The following is a 24,391-nucleotide window of genomic DNA, read 5'->3' as shown; positions in this document are numbered from 1 at the left end:
AACTCGGACAAAAGGATATTTGAAGGAGAAGGTTCCTGAAAGACAACCGCATGTCTTGGGCACCAGTCCGGGCTGAAAGGGACAGACCGGGAGAAGCACGGGGGGCGTCTTTCCAGGCTGACCGGGAGACGGCAGAGCGGGGCTGGCCCGGGGCGGGGAGCGGGGGGGGGGGCGGGAAACGCCAGCGGTCGGGGCTAGGCGGCCCGAGTCAGCCGCGGGGGACGGACGCGGGTGGGGCGGGGCGGGGCCTTGCGGGCCCGGGCGGGCGCGGGGCGGAGCCCAGGTGGTGTTGATACACAAAGAGCAGGCACCCGGCGGCTGGGGCCCCGCCCACTGACGCGTCCTCCAAGGCGGCAGCTATAACCCGCCGCTCGCGCCGCTGGTTTCAGAGCCGCGCGACGCTGCCGTGCTGGAGCGCTTTTCTTGCAGAGCCGCCAGCAGCCCGACCACGCGTTCCCGCACACTGGCTCCTTTCCCTTAAGACGGCGGACGCCGGACGATTGGGGCGGCAACTTGCCATTTCCTTGTTTAGTTAAAATTTTTTTCCTGCCTCGAGTTGGATTTTCTGTTTTGTTTTTATTTTTTTTACGATTTTTGTTTGACTGAGAAAAACTCACAGAAGGCGTTTGCGTGTTGTTTCCGGGATACAGGAGTCGAGACTACCGAGGTAACGCGCGCGGGGGCGTCTGCAAAGGGCGCGGGGCCCGGGCGGGAGTGGGGGAGGGGCGTCCGGGAGGGGCCGCGGCGGGAAGGCAGCTGCCGCGGTCGTTTACTCCTGGGGAGGGCTTTTTTGGTGTGCGAGCCAGCCTTCGATCCCGGTCCGCACCGGGGTCGCGGTCCTCCTCCGGGCGAGGGAGGGGCACGGGGGCCGCGTGCCCGCCCGGAGCGGAGCCGCATCCTCCCGTTAGGGGGAGGGGAGCCAGCCGGGCCCCGAGGCTCCGTTGCGACAAGTCTTGTGACTGAATTGAATTAAGAAAAATAATTACATAAACGGGTCTTGGAATTTGGGGGCGACGGGAGTGGGTTCGGGCGTTTAGTGTAGCGGAGGCCAGGACTGGGGAAGACAAGCGGGAACGTTTGACAGTCGGCTATCGATATTGCATCAGTTTCCTTTTCGGGCAGAGGAGGGGCCGCCCGGGCGAAGCGCTCGCGAGCCAAATGCCTGTGGACTGGTGTGTTCGAGGGCACGGGCGTGCGCGTGTAAACAAACCCTCGACGCCTCTGCGCGCCCTCTGCTCCCTTTCTCGGGAGAGGACTCATGTTCGCCCTTTCCGCCCCCTTCGAGTCTGTCTTCTGCAGAGGCATTTCGCCATCTGGGGGCTCCAGGTGTGAAAGGACGAATTACGCGGCATTGCTATTGTAAATGCTAGAAAGGGAGAGTTGTGCGCCTGGGCTACATGCAGTGCACGCCTAGCCAATGCCTGGGTGGGATGTTTGCCCTGCGTGCCTGTGCACGACCTAGGAGGCTGCGGGAAAAGCAAAACAGAGCCCCCGCACCCCTCCCGTGCAACTTGAGAGAATGGAGAGGGCCAAACACTAAATTCCGTTGGAGAGGGTCATCGGGGTCCGGGGGGCGTGGGCCTCCGCAGGCACAGCGCTGCAGGGGGACCATCTTTGTTCTCCGCGGCTCCGCGGTCTGTACTTTTCCGCCCCTCGGCGCGCGCCCCCGCCCTTCGCGCTCGGCTGGTACTTTTCCACTCGCCTGGCCGGGGATGAATCAGCCTCGCAGCGCCTCCCGGCGGCGTCACGTGACCAGGGCGGGCTCTGCAGTCCTGACGCGCCGCCTCTACCTTCACAGGCAGCCGCGCGGGCCCGTGCATCTCCAAGGACAAAAGGAGCCAGCATTACTCGCTGCGCCTGATTCCTTCTGCAACCCAGCATGAAGAAAGCCGAAATGGGAAGGTTCAATATTTCCCCAGATGAGGACAGCAGCAGCTACAGTTCCAACAGTGACTTCAACTACTCCTACCCCACCAAACAAGCTGCTCTGAAAAGGTGGGAGAAGTTGTGTGCTTTTTTAAAAACGGCTTGTGTGCATCGGAGGTTCTTTACCTGGAACTCTTCTAATGTTGCTTTAAATTACTGTAGCGTTTGGAGAGGGCGTGTAATCTCTGGAAGATTATCCGGTTGCAATGACATGGTGTCGTGTGAATGTCGACTACTACTTAATATGCATTTAAGTAAAGATGTGTGACAGCTAAACGCGGGGACCGTTTTGTGTTGAAGCATTCCTTTGTATATTTCAATACAATTTAGGATTTTTTTTGTTTTCTTGTTCTGCAGCCATTATGCAGATGTAGATCCTGAAAACCAGAACTTTTTACTTGAATCGAATTTGGGGAAGAAGAAGTATGAAACAGACTTTGTAAGTTAAAAATAATAATTTATGTTTCTGTGGCTTTATGGAGTAAAAGAATAGTTTTACTTTTAGATTTCAAATCTAACTTGCCCAAAGCTGGTTTTCTCCATTTAATTATTGTTATATGTTTGGTTATCGTTTTCCCTCTATGTAGCATCCAGGTACTACTTCCTTTGGAATGTCAGTATTTAATCTGAGCAATGCGATTGTGGGCAGTGGAATCCTTGGGCTTTCTTATGCCATGGCTAATACTGGAATTGCTCTTTTTATGTAAGTATGTGTAAGTAGTGAGTCTGCCATGCAGGGCAGTAAATATGATGATACAACATATATTTTGGCTCCAGAGACTGAATTTACAGTTGAAGTAGTTGACTTAAAAATCATTTGCTTAAAATTTAACATATGAGAAATCTGAAAATCTCTTTATTCTACTGTGTAACTGCATGATATCAAAAAAGCCAATTAGGTAGGAAAATTTAAGACAACTCTTAAAACCGATAATTAAACCAAAAAGTCTTTAAGTCAAAGGGGATAGTTACAGTTGAATAGGGATTGAATATTTAAAAAGAACTGTTGATAAATCCAGGGTAGAATTTTTACTCTGGCAAACTCTGAAGCAAGAAATATTAAAAAGCATGGTAGCCTTCAAGTCAGTTTGGTAAATTGACAGTCTCCCCAAGGACCTGTGGCTCCTTTAGTACATAAGGAAAACAACTTTTTTCTTTTTCTTTTTTTTTTTTTTTAATATATAGGGTGTGGTGGTATTTGTCTAACCTAGAACATGTTTGTTTTAAGAAAAGTGAGTCATAATTTTCTGGACACTGAAAAGCAACCCATATGTGATTTTTTAATTTATTTTTTGTTTTCTTTTTAATATTTATCTCTTCCAGGTCTATGTGATTGCCACAGCAAAAGATGAATATTTTAATAAGTACCTGCTTTGAATTGCCTTTTTTTCCCCCTAGTTGTCCAGTTAGAATTAGTTACTCCTGTGCTTTCCAGCGTAAATACCTAGAATAGAATATTGGAGCTGTAGAAGACTTTAGAACAGCGGTTTTTAACCATTTTGGGGGTCACTGACCTTTGGAGAATGTAAAAGTATGGACCTTATTCCCAGGAAAAAAAAGCATAAAAGAAAAACACATGGGAAGTTTAGTATGCGTTTTCAGTGATGTTTGTATCATAGCAACTAAGATTGGGCTTCTGTGGGCTCCTGGCTAAGGCACTTTCAGTGGAAGATAGTGTGATTTACTATCAGGCGAAGAAACCACATATACACGTAGCATGGAATTGTCTCTTTGCTACAGATATGTTTTAGTTAACTGACTGGTGCCTTCTACTCAAGTTATTTTTTTCTAGCAGAATAGAATGTTCATGAAAAGAAAAGCAGACCTTCGCAAAGCTCTGCTTTGTGGTGAAATTCCACACTGAAGTTAAGCATGGCTTTGAGCTTTGGAAGCTAGGATTCACTCAGCTTGCTTCATTAGCATGAGGCTTTTTGAGATCTAAGACCAAGAGCCAGGAATTTTCGTAGAAAGGACCCTAGAGTTTCAAAGTTTTTTTTTAGTGGGGTGCTTGAATGGCATCATTGTTAAATACTTGAAACACTTCCTAACTCTTAATATAAAAACTGGAGGCAGTTTTTAAATGCTTCAGTGTGGTTATGGTGCAGAATTTACATGAGATAATATGGCACCTTTGTTTCGTAAGAGAAAGCAAAATTCTGATATGTTACCCTTGCACTTTTGAAATTATTTATACTCTAATAGGGTCTGTATGTTTGATGATTAACCATTTAATAAATGGTTAAATAATATCAAGAGTGCTAAAGTGAGTTTTTAAATCCATCAGTATTTTACAACGTATATTTGGAGGTACAGACGTAAATGGTTCAAAAGCCACATGGCTGCCATCATCTGGTTAAACAACTCTTGTAGCTTACCCTATAAAGTAGACTCAACTTGAGGTTGAAAGTGACCTCAAGGGTTATGAAGTCTGTTCATTCCTCATTGTCCTTTCTGTGTAAAAGAAAGGACTGAATTTGTCAGCACACTTTGAACATTGTCTTTGATTAAGCCATGCTTTGTCCAGTTAGAGATGAGGCTGATTGTGTCATTTCCACAGCAGATTAGACCCCATGAAACTTTGGGCATTAGAATGGCAGCTTAATGCCACCACCTATGTTTAACTAACAGACATCAGTTTCTTTGCCAGACCTTATATGGTACTGTATTCAGTTTGCCAGTAAAGAGTTTGGAAAATGTGACTGTCTTCTTGTTTGCAGAGTTTTCTATGAGTTTCCCTGATTTTGATCTGTTGTTGTTGTTGTTCCTTTTAACAAAAAGAAATCTGTATTCTTCTTGGCTTGCCTGGGGGGAAGAAAGTAAAGCTGGAATGAGAGAGGACGTGGGCCCTAAAGGAAAACGTAGTGACTTAGTAGAGAACCTTTAGTTCCTCTCTATTCTATTTTTTTTCTCTCCTGTTCCATCCAACCGAAAGGACTGAGGGAGGAGACAGCCCAGTCGGACTGATAGCCCGCTTGTTCTAGCACAGGCATTGTTTAACTCACAATGCTGGGCCTATCTTCCATACCATGGTGTGCAATGTAGTATATGGTCCCAGTACTTACTTCTCTGATTTGTGCCCATTTGTAAAGCTGTGCCTGACACTTAACATGTCAGTATCTTTCCCTCCACTTCCTTTATAGTCCCATTACCTTTGCTTATCTATGTGGTCCAAGTGGTCTCAAGACCTTTCCTGAATCTGTCTCATTTGGATTTCACTAGTAACTGGCAGGTGTTAAAACCATTTTATAGATAAAAGGAACTATACAATGCAGAGAAGTGGCAAGTACACAGCTAATTATCATGGTGCCAGAATCAAAATATAAGTCTTGTAACTCTACCACTGAAAAGTTAGGTTTTCCAGTGTCTCCCAGCACCTTTGGTTCAGTGGGTTAATAACCCTGTTCTTAACCAGTACTGTAGAGTTATTACCTGAGACATGATGCAGTCATGTTTAGTGCCAGGTAAGAGAACTTGTTGACACTCTAGCCAGGAGAGTGAACACCTGTCCTTGGGGGCATTCTGTCTAGTACACAAAATATTAGGACAAGTTCCATGTTTAATGTTTAAATAAAGCCAAAAAGAATTGTTTTTAAATATAGACGTGCTTATTTATAACCCTGTGCCTTTTCCTTCTCTCATCAGAATCCTGTTGACATTTGTGTCAATATTTTCCCTGTATTCTGTTCATCTTCTTTTGAAGACTGCCAATGAAGGAGGTATGGTAGCATTCTTGATATTTCTAAAACAGTTATGCCTGTCATGATTTTCTTCCTCTTATAAAATACTTTCTTCATGCTTCTGTGTTCCTTAAATTACAGGGTCTTTATTATATGAACAACTGGGACATAAGGCATTTGGAATGGTTGGAAAGCTTGCAGCCTCTGGGTCCATTACAATGCAGAACATTGGAGGTAAGAATTTTTAAAGGACGATCTGGGTAGACTTTTTTGCTCTTTATGTAGCGGAGAGTGGTGACACGTTACTTTAGGTGTCACGTGCCACATTTTGCACTTGTAATGGTATAATTTTGTTTTCCTCCAGCTATGTCAAGCTACCTCTTCATAGTGAAATATGAGTTACCTTTGGTGATCCAGGCATTAATGAACATTGAAGATACCACTGGGTAGGTGCTAAGTAAGGTTACTCCTAAGAAACAATTACAGTCTAAAATGGTTAGATACATTTTTATCAAAGTTGGATACGAAATGATTATCAGTAAATTATTTTTTGTAAATGCTCCTGTTGAAACTGACCAAGAAGTCCCGCCAGAAACTGATTTGAACCTTTGAGAATGAAAGGCCAAAGATAGTAGTTATAGGACAAGTTATAGTAGTCCTATAACTCTGAATAACAAATTTGTAACGTGCGTGTGAAAACAAGTTCTCTGGAACTACTTACCTTTTCTCTTTATATTTACTGTCCCAAGAAATTATAGTTGAATAACTCATACCCCAACCTAAGTTAGGACTAACATTTTGAATTACATTAAAAATCAATTCCTGTCTGATTTTTGTGAGTTTGAAATTTCATGTATTTAAAATGCAGAATACCAGAAAATGTATGGCCATGCTGTACAGACCTTGTCCTTCTAGCAAAGTTATTCATCCGAGTGGAATAACAGGTTTTTATCTAAAGTACACATGAGGAGGGATAATGTACTTCACAGCTTACGTGCAGCTCATTATCTCAAAATAGAGAGGTGTGGTTATCTCTGTGGCATTTGAAATTAAGTTTAGTAAGCTGATCTTTAAATATTAGTTTTCTGTGGGGGGGTGGTCTTTATTGCTGAAGTGAGCAGAGTAGAATTGACAGGGCAATTAGAATTCGAAAATAAGTGATTTAAAACGGTGTAGTTGATGACCTAAAAAGGAAAAGGCATTGCTCGAACTCTTAGGAGAGATGCATAACATTTTCTCTGAGTTCAGAAGGAATCTTTTTACTATTGGAGTCAAGGTGGGTCAAGGTGTCACAACATACTCTCGGCAACCTGGAATAAGTTCTTGTTTTAGGGGACTGGGTTTTGTTGTTTTGTTTTTGCCTATGTATTTTATCGAAGTGTGAGAAATTCCTTGTTGACATGTTTAGTAAGTACATTTGCTAACAAATGTCTGAAAGAAGCTTGTTTTAAAATTTCCTTGTTTCTAGCATCAAAAAAAGTGAGCTAAAGCTATGACCAAGTTGGCATACAGTTTTCTAAAAATGCTTCAAGATAAGATGACTGGCTTAACAATGCCGCTTTGTTCCCTACATTAGTATCAAGCCTTTAAGAAGCATTTTATGTTACGAATCATCTGGCAGCCTTCCCAGAGCAAACAGTGGGACAAAAGTTACACTGTTTGAGATCCCATCTCTAACCTGAGTGAATATTCATTGAGGGCTCAAAGTTAGAAATCTATTCTGTCTATGTGGGCTTTTTGAAGAAGCGATGCTCTTTCCAAACCTGTCTTTTTTTAAAGTATAAAACGAGTCTTGTGAAAAGAAATGTATGTTATTCTGAGTATGTTTGTGGCTGGTTGTGACCTTGTTTTTCTTTTCTTTAATTCAGATTATGGTATCTGAATGGTGACTATTTGGTTCTCTTGGTCTCACTGGTGCTCATTCTTCCCTTGTCACTGCTGAGGAATTTAGGTGAGCAAACCCATCTCTAAAGAGAATTGAAATGAGCCTCACCAGCTAATTGACTTCCTCTTAATAGAAATTAATGAGAGCTAAAGAGCCCCGAAAACATACCTTTGTAAATTTCAGCATTCAGAACTTGTAGGTCTTCGAAAAATTCTAGCAGGATGGTTACCAAAGGGCCCAAATATTCTGTTGACATTTACAACATCTTGTGCTTTATAAAAATAAAAAAGGATAGTTGTTATTGATTTAGTTATTAACAAGTATTTTTAAGTTATTCTACATCTTATTATATAAGAATCAGAAATTTGATGTGTCCACACTGAAGTCTTGCAAGCAGAATTGAGTTTATATTTGCCCTAAACCTGTTTTAGTAAACGAATACCAATTTTTTTTCTCCTTATAGGATATTTGGGGTACACCAGTGGCCTTTCCTTGTTGTGTATGATGTTCTTTCTGATTGTGGTAGGTATCATTTTTCTTTACAGCTAGAGATTGTTTTTCTAAGCCCTGTCACATTATTCAGTCTAACAAATGCAAAATAATGTATTTTCAGGTGATTTGCAAGAAGTTTCAGATTTCTTGTCCTGCAGAAGTTGCTTTTCTAATTAATGAAACAGTAAACAGCACCTTAGCACAGCCAACAGCTTTTGCACCTGATGTGGCTTTTAATATGACTAAAGATGATTCTTGCCAACCACATTATTTTATCTTCAACTCACAGGTAACTATAATCTTTGTGTTCTCAGAGGAAGATTTTAGGGAAGAAAACAGGGAAAATACCCACTGGAAATTTTAAAACACTCCCAAGGTAAAGGAAGATCAGGTAATAGCTGCCCTTTAGGAAACATGATTAGCTCATTATTGAGGACTGAGAAGAAAGTGTTGGTTTGTAGCTTAAAATAGATCGAGAGATGAAATGGTCATCTGATGTTCATAACTGATACATTCAGAAATGGAGGATATCCATCACACTTAGTGAACAAATTAGAAGAGTGGGAGCTAATTATGCCAGACAATATCATTTTAGGCTTTGATTCTAAGATTAATGAATATAAATACAAGCTGCAGAACTGTGATAACATGAGTTTGTTATATCAGGATACTAAGAAAGTTTTTACATTTTTTGCAGACTGTCTATGCTGTGCCAATTCTGACCTTTTCATTTGTCTGTCATCCTGCTATTCTTCCCATTTATGAAGAGCTTAAAGGGTGAGTGCTTTTTACCTACTTTTATATAAATTTATTGGAAAAACTAGAAAAATATTAGATTACTGCTATAACTGCTGCTAAAATATGTATCTGTATTTTCCTTTGAATTTGTATAGCCGCAGCCGTAGAAGAATGATGAACGTGTCCAAGATTTCATTTTTTGCTATGTTTCTCATGTACCTGCTTGCTGCCCTCTTTGGATACCTGACGTTTTATGGTAAATAATGTCTAGTTTACAAAAAGGATAGTTAATGAAATGAAATTGATACTTTTGAATGTATACTTCTGTCACTTTAAAAACTCGGTCTGTTTTGGTATATTTCATATTTGTGATGAACGATTGAATTTAGAGCTTAGAATTTCCTGTAGCGTATATTGATTGAGTCAGTAATTTCTAGAATCCAGATTCCCAAATCTACCATTAGCCATTCGATGGCATTTTTTACGTGATGTGCTTGCATTTAGGTTCAGCCTGACTCTCTTCTCCCACCCCCTTCAGATTAATACAGCACACACACACACACACACACACACACTGTGAACCAAACCATGGGATTTAGCTATTTAGCTCCTGTTGTTTTTAATGGGGGTCATGTGGCTAAATCTCTCCTTGGTATTTAGAAACTTTTTTTCAATGTTACTTTAATTGCATTAACCCTAATTCCAAACTAATCTTATTAACCTCTTAGTTTATAGTTGTTTTGTGAGTAGCTAATAACTTTGGTGCAGATTTTGCCATTAAGTTAGATTTTCTAACTAATCTCCAGAGAGGACAGCACACTTGAAGCTTTTTTTTTTCTTGGTCTTTCTGTATAGAACACGTTGAGTCAGAATTGCTTCATACCTACTCTTCCATCATGGGAACTGATGTTCTGCTTCTCGTCGTCCGTTTGGCTGTGTTGATGGCTGTCACCCTGACAGTACCTGTAGTTATTTTCCCAGTAAGTAATCTTTCAGTAGGAATGAATTGTTAGACATGAAGATTTGTGTGATTTCTATGTTTTGGGAGAAGGGAAACACTGCTACAGCAGTATCGAGTTGATGCGGGTTTTTGAAGTTTTTTTTGTTTTTAATGTTTCGTACATCTTTAAAACATATCCTGGGACATTTTTCCCGTAATTGAAGACACAATGATCTTTCTAGTGTTCAGATATTTAGAAAACAGCAATTGAGGAGGGGTACAATTTTAGTATTTAAAAAATAGCTGCTAGTTGAGATATATATCCTGTTGTTTGGGGTTTGTTTTTTTCATTAATTAAATCTGCAGTTTTTATTTATCCACTTATTTTTGCAGATCCGGAGTTCCGTAACTCACTTGCTGTGTGCAACCAAAGATTTCAGTTGGTGGCGTCATAGTATCATTACAATGTCTATCTTGGCATTTACCAATTTACTTGTCATCTTTGTACCAACTATTAGGGATATATTTGGTTTCATTGGTAAGTTTTAGGAAGTATCAAAGTTGCTTAAAATATCAGGGATTGTAATGTTTAAAAAATGAATAACAAGTGATTCTTAAGAAATGGTAAATGCTCTTTTACAGGTGCATCTGCAGCTGCTATGTTAATTTTTATTCTTCCATCGGCCTTTTATATCAAGTTAGTGAAGAAAGAACCTATGAAGTCTGTACAAAAGATTGGGGTGAGTGAGAGATTATGACTGGAGAAATAATAATAATCTAATGCCAGAAGTTCCTCAACTGATTTTAATTTTAGTCTCCTAAATGTCATTTATTGTAGTTTCATTTTAAGTTTCTAGTAAACAAATACATCTGTAACTGTGTACTTCACAGATGGAAGATTGGGAGAGGAGGGGAGGTGAGAGATGGTTTGCCATCTAATACGTATGCTTAAGTTAATTGCAAGAAAGTTATTAGATATTTTAGAAATAGGAATAGAGATAAAGAGTGTAAAGATACGGACTCACCTTTCAACGTTGTTTAACCAGTATTTGTTGGACTGCCTACTGTGTGACCAGCACTTAAACGGGCCTGGAGTGTATAAAAGAGAAATAATGGGGTATTTAGTCGAATGAGACTAACCATTTTCAAAGCAAAGCTTGGGGGTTAGGGAGGGGGCTACTATTGCACTTTACAGTATAATAACGACTGATTTTACAAAGAGTATGGTATGTTAACCACAAATGATCCTGGTGGGGATATTTAGGAAAAAGACTGCATTTCAGTCCTTATTCGCCACTACTATTGTAGTCTGACTAAAATACTAGAATTGTTTATGAACCAACAACTATCATCTTATTTCACTTAAAATATATAGTGCAGTAACTGAAGGGGGTAGGATTAGGAGTAGACCTACTCATGTCTCTTAGATAAACCTCCAGCTTCGACTCAGGCTGCATTTTTAAGATGACTTGGATTTGATTTTGTAAGTTAAATTTTTTTCCTTCTAAAAAATGTAAAAACCCCAGTCCAGTTCTATTATATGAAATAATTTATTTAGCAAAGAAAATTGTTTACCCTTTCATTTGATACAAAGGAATGAAAAGGGGAAGTTTGGGAAGGTTTCAAAGATACAGTTACTTAGTACTCTATAGATAACCCCTTGATCACTCACTTAGGACAGTTTAACTCTCTTTAGCAAGGTAAAACTGTAGCTCTGTGAAGTATTATGGACATGCTTTTAGTGATTATAAGCCCGTTTTTAAAAGTAGAAAGAGGAATATTTAGCATATGTTTTGTTGCTTGCTGATCAGTTTTCTCTGTGTGCTCGTTGCAGGCTCTGTTCTTCCTGTTAAGTGGCGTAGTGGTGATGACCGGAAGCATGACCTTGATTGTGTTGGATTGGGTCCATAATGCCCCCGGAGGTGGCCATTAACCAGCACCACTAAAACTCGATAGTCCATTTGATGCCAGTGTTGAGTCAACTCTCAACTGCTATGAAATTTCACCTAATGTTTTCAGTTTCACTTCCTTTTGAAGTGCAGATTCCTCGCTGGTTCTTCTGAGTGCAGAATAAGTGAACTCTTTGTTTGTTTTGTTTTGTTTTTCAAGAAACTATTCTGTATGATAGAAATGGATATTAACAACAAAACCACGAGTCTCGGGTTAAGGGAAGTGACAATTTTATTCCATTCCAGAGAATGGACGAACTCTTAACTTTAATCAAGCCACATGTTTGGCTGTGTCATTGTTTAACTTGGATATTTTGTGATTTTACTTGAATGTGCCTAATGGAACCATTCGATGTGAGAAACAATTCTTCTTAATTTATAGCAAAGTATTGAAATAACCATTGGGAAAAATACTATTATTTTTTTGTACCAAAAATATTTAAAGACCTCAGAAGCACTATTTTACTCTTTAAAAATTGCTTTTTTTGAACTTTATCCAAAAGCAGTTGTCAATGAATTCTGTTAAAAAAAATTCATTGTTATTTAAAAACAAATACTAGTATTATGAAATGATTTGCCTTTTTGTAGGCATACTAAGCCAAATACTTTTTTTACCCAAAATAATTTTTAGAGAAAATGATGTAATGAGAAATTGTACCAGGAATAGGAGCACAGTTTTTTTTTCCATTCAGACTTCACCGTGAAAGGATAATTGGTTGATTGTGGCTACACCAAATCAGATGAACTCTCATCATCACCTTTCTTCTCTGTCCCCAAATAATTTGGTTCATTTAGACTCTGAAATATTTATGGCTTCAATCTATTAGCATGGAAGATAATGCAGATATTTCTGTGGGAAATAAAATAACTAATTTTGAGGTACCAAATAGTGCAATTGGGTAAAACAGGGTTTATTCAGTTGCATCTGCCTCCAGAGTTGTATTAACAGCTCCGGGTTTTTTTTGGGCCAGCCCTTTTTTGGCATTGCTTCCAGCAGTGGAAAATGGGCATTTGATGGCTGTAGGCCAAAACTATTCTACCCAGAGAGTACAACTTTTCAAAATGCTCATCTGCTCCTGGAAGTGTGAATTACTTGACAATGTATGGTTTAGTAGTGTTCATGTTTTGTCTACAGTAGAGGTCTAATCCATAGGTTACACCAATATTTGGTATAATATACGTTCTCTTCATATAGGCCACTGGGTTTCTCATGCAGTAAGCTTTTCAAAAAACTCATGTGCACTGGATTGTCATCTCATTCTTGTACAACATAGAATTACTTGTTTACATCCAACAAATGGTTAGCTAGGGAAAACAGTGCAACCTGAGTGTAACTATTGGTCCGACTGCATGATCACCTTTCCTATTTTAATCCCAGTTAGAAGTGAAAAGATTATTTGGCTTTAAGAGCACATTTATTGTACGTCATGGTGTATGGTGAATATATTATTAAATAATGTGGTACTTTGCTCATCAGGCATAATGTCTAAAATCTAATATACATAATTCCATTAGTGTTTGAGGGAAGCAAATAATGGAATCATTAATTGGTCACCTGGCTATAAGGTTGTTCTCTTGAACTAAACATTTCTAGTTTTAGGCAAGGGCCAGAAATGTGGCAGACATGATTTTTGTTATGCATTCTTGTATTATATGTGACTAAATTACAGACAAGATGTGTCTGTAATCAAAGACCCTTGTGGAACTGGAAGACGTCTTGTAGTGCTACATTGGGTGAAACCAATGGTCCGTTTTTGTTTGTTTCTGCGAAAATTAAAGTGGGGACCATCTCGAAAGGCAGTGAGAAGACAGATTCTACAGCACTGCTTTCATTCAGTTGGGCTTTTGGCACTCCATTCGACTCCAGAACCTCACCTCTAGCTCAGACCAAGAATTGGCACTTCTGGTTGGATTCCTGGAAAGAATTGCTCGTTGTGTATCTTAAGACTTGGCCAGGGAATACCAAGTAAAGAGTTGTTCTCTACAGTTTACATCCTTTCTTATGGGAGAAAATACCAAGGCAACCAGGAAGAAATGAAAAAAAAAAAAATTCTTCTCACAGCAAATCGATGTGGGAGGCTCCTCCAATCTCCTGGCTGTTTGAGGTTCAAAATCAACTGCCAAGGGTAAATTCCATTGCATGATTTTCTTGGAGCTATCTTGTCTACCTGGAGGTTCCTAAACAGTGAATTCCCAGTAATGAGCAGTCTTCAGTATTAAAACCACTGTCGTGTCACCTCATTTTGCATTACTGTCTTCCGTGGATGTTTCAGTTATAACTGTAATGTTATTTATAGAACAGCATTAATCCATTAAAGCTAACCTATTTTTCAATATTTATGATAATCTTATGTACATACGTTGTCTGTCCATATGTATTTGTAAATAGGTTGTATATAATATCAGGTTTGGGTCTTGGGTTCAAATGTATATATTCCTATAAGTTTCTTAACTGCATTTTGATGAATTCACATTATGTATCTGTAAGAATTGTCCCAAAAGTACCTGTACAGAGATTTCAATAAACAAATTGACAAATTGTGTAAACACTAAAAATTTAAAATACTGTTTAAATTGTATTTGCAATAAACAGACTGGCTGAACATCACATTTTTTTCATGAAAACTTGGTGCAAGTTCAGATCTCTTGTTTAAACTTTAAATAAGGTCTAAATTTTCAAAATGCAGTAGTTATCAAAATGATCTAGTGTAATAAAATCAAATATGATCTAGTGTGATGGAAGACCTTTGAGAACCTGAGTGTGTGAAGCTTTCTGTATATGTTGTAAATATCCCCCCTGTACTGTTAGAGGCCAACAATTCCAGTAGGACTTGTTGGCAAAGAGTGCTACACCGTTTCAATGAAACATCCTATGTTTGTTTTAACTGAACTAAAATAAATACATGCTTAATCCTGAGTAGCAGTGTTTTATTTAAAGTAATGATAAGTCGTGTCTGGTGTATTTTGTAAGCACAGCAACCTAGCACTTAGTAGGGTTCCATATAATGTTAGTGACTATAATGAAGAAAGAGTGGTCAGAAAAAAGTTGAACTTGCTTTTAAGTTCCTAATGATGATTACCAAGTGTGAGGAGGAATGAAAAAAATGCTTAGCATCTGGAAGACCCAGGCTTGTGCCTGCTCTAAGTAGTGCATCAGAATCACATCTGGGGAGCTTTTTTAAAATGCAGCTTTCTGGGGACTTCCCTGGCTGTCCAGTTGTTAAGACTCCATGCTTCCACTGCAGGGAACACGGGTTTGATCCCTGGTTGTGGAAATAAGATCCCGCATGCTGCTGGGCTCAGCCAAAAAAAAAAAAAAAAAAGCGGTTTTCTGGAGCACGTGTCTATGTAGTCTGATTCCATAGGTTTGGAGAGCATCTTTTCTCCCAGAAAGCTACTCAAGTGATTTCTGATGCACAATTAAAGAAAGGGGTGATGAAACAGGCCTGGGAAGAAGTCAGGTGAGTTCAGCCTTTGTGGAGTAGTCCCAGGAAAGGAGAGGAAGTGCTATGGCTGGAGAGGAATCAGACCAGGTGAGGGTTACCTGAGAGATGGACACTTGCGAGGAAGGTTACTAAGATACACAGGGTAGCTCAGGTATGGCCTGCTGGTAGTCTTAAAAACTTAGGGCTTAAAAAGTGAAATATCCAAAGCTGAAACAGAGGAAGGTGTACCTCAAAACAGTGTGCTGGGGAGTGGTTCCAAAGGCAAGGGAACCTTCATGCAAGAGATTTATATCCACTTACTAACAATGTTCAAAAGGGAAAAAATTATTTGTGACTAGAAAGTACAGCAGTTTGCAACAAACCTCAAGAACAAAAGACTAGTAGAGTTTTTAGTTAATCATCTGAGAAGCTTTAATTGAACACCTGTGTGCAACTAACGTGCCCATGGGAAAGAGGCTGGGGTAATGTGTCAGACTCAGGTTTCAACAGAAGCCATACAGTTCTCAGTTAAGCCATTTTTTAAAATAATACTGAAGTGAACCCAGCATGCGAAGTTATTGATCTGAAATTTACATATTTGGCGGATGGGTCCCTTGGGATAAAAATTCAGTTCTACAACCAGAGAACCAGATATTTCCAGTAAGCCTGAGGAATAGCCAAGGAACATCTCGGAAGAACCAGGGCTGATTCTCAACTTGGAAGTGCTCTTACCTAGAGAATTGGCTTAGTTAAGTTTCTGGTAACAAAGTAAAGAAGATCCACTTAAATTAGCTTAAGCAAAAATGGTGGCTGAGGGAGAGAGCTTCTTAGAAGGAGATTGGGGTACCTCAGAAAATTAGAAGTTAGATAAACAGGCTAGATTTATTCTAGAGACCTCAATGACAGGTGTGGAGACTTCCCTATGGGGCTCTACAGTTAGATTCCGAGCACTTTCTTCAGCCAGCCTCTCGAGATGAACATTGGCTAATGATGGGTCCTGCTCTCTAGTCAGGTGGGCAGGTGATACAGCACACCACGGCTGTGGGACCCACCCCTATGGTTGGGAAAATAGTTCTCACAGGAAGAGTCCTGCATCCTGGGAAACACCTCAGTTCCAGGCAAACTGGGATGGTTGGTCTAATAAAACAGTCCAGAGATATTGATAAACTGTTTCTTTGGATTTCCTTTTTCCAATATAATTGTTGAATGAATAAATATGCCCTTCACAGCATAGTTTTGGTGAGGCTCAAAATTTCAGCAAAAATTTACTAAATGCTTGCAAAATAAATACAACTAGTACCATGAAATTAAACAGTCAGACTTAAAAGGTAAAGTTCAGTCGTCTTTAACAAGAGGCCTCCGACCGGAAGGCTTTCTTGTCTAGCCTATGATCTACCTCCAGGTACCAGAAGCCATCTTTAACCTCTACCACATATAAGTGAGTCAGTGGCTGTGACATCCTTTCCCAAATCCCAGCCAAATTTGGTTGTCCCCCATGCAGTGTGAGGAAAACATTAACACAGCAAGCCTGATTGCTTACTACTTATGTCTTCAAGGGAATCATGAGTGACCATTGGCCAGCTCCTGGGAATGCTGCCCTCAGAATGTTCTTTATGTGAGTGACTGACGATTTTGTTTTATGCACTTGAAGCAACGTATCATCCTCTACTGGCTTTTCAGGTTGCTTTACAAACACCAAGATTGCTGATGTGCACCTGATTTCATCGTTGGGGTTCTGAGTCTTGGTTGCCAAGCCTGGTTGCAGAGCAGAATATGCCTATGTGACCAAGAGCACCGCCCCCCTCCGCCTCCTGCCCCTGGCCTATAAAAGCCATGGACCTTGAGGCACACTGGGGCTTCCCTGGGCAAAGACATTCCGCACACGTCCCTGTAGTTCAGTGCTGGAAAAAGAGCATTCTTGTGTGGCCTCGGACAAGGAAGGTCTTGGAAGCCCGTGACAAACCTCTCTGGACCCCCCTGTTGCATATCTTTTTCCTGTTGCTTTTGTTCCGTATCCTTTGCTGTAATAAACCTTAGCAGTGACCATTACCTGCTATGGAGCCCTTCTGGTGAATCACCAAATGAAACACTTACGGTGTCTTTTTTCGCTACATCATCAGTTCTCAAACCTCATCAGCATCTCTTGCCTTCTCCAGGAAGAACCTATTCACAATGAAAGCCCCAAAGCAAGTTTTACTAAATATTACCTGGGGTGTGGGGTGTTGGAGGGTTAGATAGTAAAGGGACTTTTTACACTGCACATGCCACCGTGTGCAACTTCAGAAAATCCCATTTGACATATTTTTCCCCCCAAGTCGGCCTGGCTGTGCTATGAACTAGATATTTTCTCTGTCTGCCCTTCCTCCCACACCAATACTCAGCCTGTCCTCTATTCTCATGAGTAGTTCAACTCTGTCCTCAAATCTGCCAGTGCATGTCAGATGAACAAAAGTTTGGAGTCATCAGGACCCACCCTCCTGAGATGGCAGTTTACTGGTCATATCTTTTTATTTCCAGTCTGCTTTTGAAGATCTCACTTCTGCTCCCTCCCTTCCTAAATGACTTACCTTAGTATTCTTTCTAACCACGTACAGTATTTTCCCTGAAAGGATTTCTGGTAAGTTTAACTCTTTCATCTGATTATTTTAAAAAATACGTGACGTAGAGCCCAACCTGTAAAGTAGATAAGAGCAAAACTGTGCTGGTTGAAACAGTCAGAGGTGAGGTCTAGAGCCTAAGTGCTCAGCCTCCCAACCTCTTTGCACCTGCTTCATCCTTCCATAATGATCCACAAGATGCAGCCTTGACCTAGGGCTTTATGCAACGGGGTTCAAAAAACGTGGCTCTAAATTCTTTCAGGAGAATGAGACCCCAAGATAACAAGAATCCTGCCAGCCTGAAGCTCAGCTGCTGAGTCCCCTCTTTCTCTCCTTATTGCCAGGATGGTGGCCTTGGCTTCCTGTCTACAACTCAATCGTCTTTATCTCAGTACAATCCAAGAGCCTCAAGATGGACACGAAGTTCACATAGAGTTCAAGTCTCCTTGACTGTGAATGTGTTGCTGAGGAGATCCTCAAGTCCTTCCAGGTATATCTAAGGTGGAGCAGGTGAAGAAATCAAAGTGGAAAAGAGACACGATGTCAAATAATCCATTTCCTGTCCCCTACTCAAGAATGATGCCATTGCCAAGAATTGCCTTCAGGTTGCCGAAATTGTAGTCTTTCTAAATAGGTAGGGTAAGAAACCTTAAAAAAAAATGTTGACCTTTGGTTACATCTAGTTCTGGAGGTCTTTAATTTTAAAAGGACAAGATATCATAAACCAATCTTCCGAACCATCTGTTTCTCAAAGATTTGGGGAATTATTCCTAGGTCCTAAGTGTATAACTTTAAGCTTCCAAAGTTATATACATGCTTACTGAAAATGTGGTAAAATCACACATCGACATAGTTTTTAAGAGTGAGGTATCTGGTCTAAATAAGCAATAAAAAAACCAAATATATTGAAGATGCCTACTTTAAGGATACAATTCTAACAAGCAGCAGTTTATTTTTCTTGAGGGGAAAGGCACACCTTAAGTTTTGGTAAATGATGCATTTTCTTCCAGTGTCTCCAATCTACTGTAACCTATCATGGAATCATGTTGTGTTCCAAGGCAAAACCAAGCTATATTTCTTTTTAATTTCCTTTCATTTTCTTTGTATTTTGCCTTTAAAGTGACTCAAAGTCTCAAGAGATGTGGAACTCATGGTTCACAACACTTCTGCTCCAGATAGAGGGATTGTATTTTTAAACTGATCCCTAAATAGAAAGATCCAAAGAAGGAAATATGTGAAATATGAAAATCTCTTCTCAAAATGCATGAGAGCCTCATAAATTTGAAAATGTTCTTCTCTCATAAACTGTTCCAAAAAGAAATATTTAGTACTTACCACCTGCACTGGAGGCAATGAAGCAAGCAAGAGAACGCTCTTTCTTGCTTGTGGGCGAGAAGCTAGTGAAACAAGACTCTTTCTTCACACACACACACACACACACACACACACTACACACAAGCAATAATACTTACAAGGCCAGCACAGATTTCACTGCGGTACTTATTGAAGAAGAGTTAATAATCAACGATGCCAGGAATTGCTCCACACTGGTTGTCACTATGCCACAGTTCATGGAAAGCTCTCCTGGTCTAGGCGGAAAAGCATGACCTTGTAGCTGTGCAAAGCTGGGTTCAAGTTCTGATTTGCCATTACTAGCTGTGGGATCTCCAACAAGTTCCTTAACCTGCCCATGCCTCAGTTGGCTTACCTTGTTATAAAATTTAGCATAACTCCCGTCAGGTAGTGCTTAGCACATGCCAGGTACTGCGCTGAGTGTAATCGCTAGAGGCGGTCCTGAGGGAGATGAGCCGAAAGCCTCATCCACAGTATCAACCTTCAAGTCCAGGACTTCCGAGCAATGTACAGTGGTCTCTTCATTGGGGCTGATGCCCTGTTATGTCTACATTAGGTCTGGATGTGATTCTTCTTGCTCCAAGTCCTATGAACCAAAAAGATAAGTTATCAGCCCTCAATATACTATGCACTGAGGATCAGAGGCAGAATAAATGCACTAAATACTCCTGGAAGTCCAGGTCTGTAGCAATTCTAAAATACTGGTGGGCCAACCTGAGGAGGGCTTCCTACCCTGGGATAGGATAAGTTTATTTAATTAGGCTCCAATTCTGCCCCGACAAGGGACTCTTCGATCCACTTGTCTTCATCTTCCTTGAATGAACCCTCCTTAAGATTCTTCCTTTTATGATATCCTATTTAGCCTTATCAGAAGTGGGTATTAGTGAATAGCTCTTCCTTAGGTGTGAGGCAGTTTTTCCAGCCCATTTTCTACTCAGAGAAGGTTAAGCCCAAGGGTTATTTTAAATCCTGAGCAGTCAATTTCTCTTTTCTGGGCTAGTGGTGCCTTTAGCAGTTGAACTCTCTCAAAAAATTTAGTCCTATTCTCGTCTGATTCCAGTCAATTTCATATGCCAATAGCCACACCCACAGTTCTTTGTGAGATATACTTCCTTTTTAAATTCGAGCTTATTTGGGGATAAAATTAATATATCATACAATTCACCCATTTAAAGTATAAGATTCAATGGTTTTTAGTATCTTCACAGAGTTATTCAATCTTTGCCAGTAATTACAGAACATTTTCATCATCTCAGAAAGAAACCCCACACCCATTAGCAGTCACTCCCGATTTCCCCCACCTTCTCCCACCCCAGCTCACCCTACTCCCAGCAAGAGGCAAAAATATACTTTCTGTCTCTATGGATTTGCCTATTCTGGACATTGTGTATAAATTGGATCATATAATATATGGTCCTTTGTGCCTGGCTTCTTTTACTTAGCATAATACTTCCAAGGTTCATCCACATTGTAGCACGTATCTGCACTTAATTTCCTTTTATTGATGAATAGTATTTCACTGTATGGATATACAGTATTTTATTTATCCATCAAGCAATAGACATTTGAATTGTTTCCACATTCTGGCTATTATGTATAATGCTGCCGTAAACATTTATGTACAAGTTTTTGAAAGGACGTAAGTTTTAATTTCTCTTTACTCATACATCTTGAATTTTCTACATGTCTTTGCTTTATTGTCTCTCTATCTCTCTGTCTCTTTCTCTCTCAATTGCAATTACCTTGGGCCTATCTTTGTTGGGAAAGACACACCTTAATTCATTCACCCTATCTTGTCCAATTGAAAAGATATAGCAGGTGTCACCTTAACCCATACAGATTTTAACAATATACCCTATGGTTGTATCTTGATTTGATCCTTGCTCCAGGCCTATTTTAATCAGACTCTGTTATCAGAGCATTGCTCAGTGCTACTTTTTACTGTTTGTGGATCAGAAATGGTTGCGTTTTGCAACCCTATAAATTCCCAAATTTGTAGACACTCTCTATTCCCTTTCCTGCTCGCAAACTGGCCAGTTGTTTTCTGAGCTCATCTATTTCTTATAATACCTTGCCAAACATATTCATTAACAACCAACACAGGCTATAAGCATTCTATTTTCCAACCTCTTCTTCTAAGGCTACAAATTATTAGGGACTTGATGTGCCTTCCAAATTACCTCAGATGACAATTTTATCAAATGTTTTGCCAGTGCATAATATGGATATACATCCATTCATCCTCCAATAATAGTTTTCTGCCACCTGCTACCAGCCCCTAAGCCAGTACCTCATTTTATGGGAATTTAATTAAAACAGAACTCTCTATGACATCCAGGCTAGACTAGGTGACGCTCTGGTAAAAAAAAAAAAAAACCAAACCAAACCCCCAGAATCTCAGCAGCTTAATCTTACAAAAATTTAGTTCTTGCTTATGCTACGTGCTCAGTGCAATTCACCAAGGCAATGAGAAAGTAAAAATAGCTTGGACAGTAAAAATCTGTCCTACCATTCATCAGATTGGAATAAAAGACACAGATAAAGCCAGCTGCAAAGTTAACAGGAAACAGTATTTCCCCCAAGGACACACAGCAGCTGTAAAGTGTCATAACAACCCCCTTCTTTAAGTGACTACCACTTTCTTCCTGAGAAACTGTTCTCTAAAATCGGAGACTATCAGAAATGTAAGTAATTTGATTTAAATTTTTGTTTGAAAAGATATCAGTAAGAGAGGAACAACCTACTCTTGCCTGGGGGGGTCTAAGTTACTCTGATGCAGAGAAGACATCTGGATTTACAGCCCAGATGCAGAGTCTCAGATAAGGGGTTTCTGCACACAGTGTCCCACATCTATCTTAGTTTCCTTTTTCCCAAGGAAACAAGACCCTGGCTCTACTTTGCAGTCTGAGTGTGATGTTGGCCACTTTACACTGCCTTACCTTGCTTGGAGCCTATCAAAACACTGATTTATTTAAATTTAACTCAGACTCTACCCTGGCCCAGAATTCTCTGTATCCTAGTTCCATCGTTCACTTTGGTTGGTGAGATGCACCACAGTTTCTCTGATTTGTGATCTCCTTCATAACAATGGGCCGATAAATTTGATTTTGCCTAACAAAGGGTTTGTTTTTAGTGGTTTGGGGTTGATTGGGCTAAGACAAGGGATTCAACTCATTGTAAACTTTTGACAATGGAAGATCTGTATTTTGTATAATGAAATAAATATAGGTTCTTGTCAGGCTCTGCCTTGACCCTAAACTATCTTAGTTTTCTGAAGATGAGTTACTCCTTTCCTGGAAAAATGAAGCCAGTTGGTCTATATAACACAAGCCCACACTCACAAAAGCAATTAGGTTTAGAAATAACAATAGCTAAAGTCCTAAAACTTCAGGGCAATTTGAGTACCAGGCCATCTCTTAAAATTCCACTGGAGCATAGCCAGGCTGCCACTGAGCCCATTTCTATCTCTGTCCCTCTAAGACACTAATTCTCTAGATAGAGGGAAGCCCTGCACTGTGTCCTGGGTAGTTGACATCTCTCAGTAATATGTGTAGAATAAAAGAGAAGGGGAGAGTTGTAAATATGCAATCTTTTCTCCACTCCCGATCCATCAATGTGGTTATCCCTAAAGAATAAGGAAGTGGGTATTGGGAATTGCACCAAGAAGCCTCAGAGTTAGAAATCAGGGACATACACAGAGAAAGGACTAGGACACTAGCCATTGTCCCAACAAGAAACAGATGTGGACAGGATTAAAAGAATTAATAAGGGAAGATGAAGAATCTGGGACAAGCAATAGCAGGGAACCTTTATCACCACTTGTCTGAAAAGGCAACAGGAGGGAAATGTAGAGCCTATTAAGAGCCAACAAACTGCAAGTCCATCATCAGTCACTTCTCATTCCTTCCTCCCCTACAGCCCCAGCCCTGGGCAACTACTAACGTAGCTTCTGTCTCTACGAATTTGCCTATTCTAGACATTTTATATAAATGGAATCCTACAATACATGGTCTTTTGTGACTGGTTTCTTTCACTTGGCATAATGTTTTCAAAGTCCATCCATCTTGTAGTTTACCTTGGTGCTTCATTCCTTGTGATGACTGAAGAGTATTCCATTGCATGGATTATACTACATTTTGTTCATCCATTCACCAGCTGATGGACATTTGGGTTGTTCCCACTTTTTGGCTATTGTGAATAATGCTGCTGTAAACATTTGTATACAAGTTTTTCTGTGGCCCTATGTTTTCAGTCCTTTGTAGTATATACCTAGGAGTGAAATTGTCAGGTTATATATAATTCTATTTTTTACCTTTTGAGGAACTGCTAAACTGTTTTCCAAAGTGGCTATACCACTTTGCATTTCCACTAGCACAGTTCTAATTTCTCCATAGCCTCAAAAATGCTTTTTTTGTCCGTGTTTTTGATTATTGCCATTCTTCTAATATCCCTTTGATAATGTACTTGGGTATTTTTACCAGATTATTGAGTCAGCCTCTGGGATATGATAGGAATAGAGGTCTTGGTGGGGTAAATGCGTCAGAGAGGGGTTAGAGTCAGGGTCTTTACACAGAGAATTGTGTAGTTGGCTTAGGAAGGTGATGAAGTTGATGACTTCTATACTTTGGTCTTCCAATTTGGGATATATGCAGGGGATATATGTGTTGGGAGCAGAGCCTAATGGTGTCTCCCATTTTGATAGTCTCAGTCAGTTGTTTTTCTGCTTTGTGTTCTTTGGATCACTGGAAGTTCTTCTTCCAGACACTACCCAGGTGCTGGAGAAATTGTGATGCTGAGAAGTTCAGAGAAATCATGGCGGACAAACAGATAATTAATGTGGAAGTGGATGTATTGTGGGAGAAGTGGTATCCTGTTTGCAAACACCAGGTTATCAGGCTTGGTTCTTAGGCTAGCCCAGCTGTCTGTAGAATGTCTGGCAACAGACTGATCTACTCTGCTAGGCCCAGGTTAATATGCTCCCTCAGTCTGTGGGTGGCAGGGGGTTACTGGAGAGATTTGAAATTTTTTTCCCCAAAATTGGCATGCAAAAGGAATAATGGAGAGATTGAGTCTATGGAGAGAAAAAGTATGCCTTGACAAGCAAAGTAGAACGAGTGAGAATAAAAGTAAATAGGGTTGCTATGTAGAAGAGTAGTGCATCACTTTGGTGAACCACAGATGTTAGAATGGTTTGGGACAGGCACTGGTGAAAAATGAGGTCTAATGTAGTGAGTCCCAAGGTGTCTGAAGTGGGTGCAATAGTCCCTAAAGGGTCTACAATGACCAGATGTCGTGGGTACCTAGTCATTGGGTCATATCAAGAGCGGGGCCATCAGAAGTGGCTTCCGAAGTTTCCAAATACGTCAGAAAGGCTTGTTGGGGGGCAGTTCTGGGTTCAGATGTCTCTAA

General features: G+C 40.3%; 1 protein-coding gene across 2 annotated transcripts; it reads left to right on the top strand.

The window, feature by feature from the left end:
* The first annotated feature begins 378 nt into the window (after window positions 1-378).
* On the top strand, window positions 379-14,524 carry SLC38A2 (solute carrier family 38 member 2). Of its 2 annotated transcripts, XM_068560469.1 has the most exons (16): window positions 379-667; window positions 1,799-1,995; window positions 2,284-2,365; window positions 2,514-2,629; window positions 5,569-5,642; window positions 5,745-5,837; window positions 5,968-6,049; window positions 7,472-7,554; window positions 7,952-8,010; window positions 8,102-8,269; window positions 8,678-8,757; window positions 8,874-8,974; window positions 9,574-9,698; window positions 10,052-10,196; window positions 10,301-10,398; window positions 11,493-14,524. In XM_068560469.1, the coding sequence occupies exons 2-16, from the start codon at window positions 1,880-1,882 to the stop codon at window positions 11,589-11,591; spliced, it is 1,521 nt and encodes a 506-aa protein (XP_068416570.1). In that variant the 5' UTR covers window positions 379-667; window positions 1,799-1,879; the 3' UTR covers window positions 11,592-14,524. The 2 variants fall into 2 exon arrangements, with proteins under 2 accessions (XP_068416570.1, XP_068416571.1); XM_068560470.1 differs by lacking the exons at window positions 379-667; window positions 2,514-2,629 and having other exon boundaries at window positions 1,803-1,995.
* Window positions 14,525-24,391: the final 9,867 nt, after the last annotated feature.

Source organism: Eschrichtius robustus, chromosome 13 (genome assembly GCF_028021215.1).
Source record: "Eschrichtius robustus isolate mEscRob2 chromosome 13, mEscRob2.pri, whole genome shotgun sequence".
NCBI lineage: Eukaryota > Metazoa > Chordata > Mammalia > Artiodactyla > Eschrichtiidae > Eschrichtius > Eschrichtius robustus.
The sequence above is the reverse complement of the archived record's forward strand: the minus strand, read 5'-3'. Positions and strand labels throughout refer to the sequence as shown.

What these genes read in the sequence shown, in the direction of transcription:
- SLC38A2 (XM_068560469.1), top strand. Translation starts at nt 1,880, where the DNA reads ATGAAGAAAGCCGAAATGGGAAGGTTCAATATTTCCCCAGATGAGGAC. An exon ending in GGATATATTTGGTTTCATTG is followed by an intron (nt 10,197 to 10,300) that starts GTAAGTTTTAGG and finishes GCTCTTTTACAG; the next exon opens with GTGCATCTGCAGCTGCTATG. An exon ending in AGTCTGTACAAAAGATTGGG is followed by an intron (nt 10,399 to 11,492) that starts GTGAGTGAGAGA and finishes TGCTCGTTGCAG; the next exon opens with GCTCTGTTCTTCCTGTTAAG.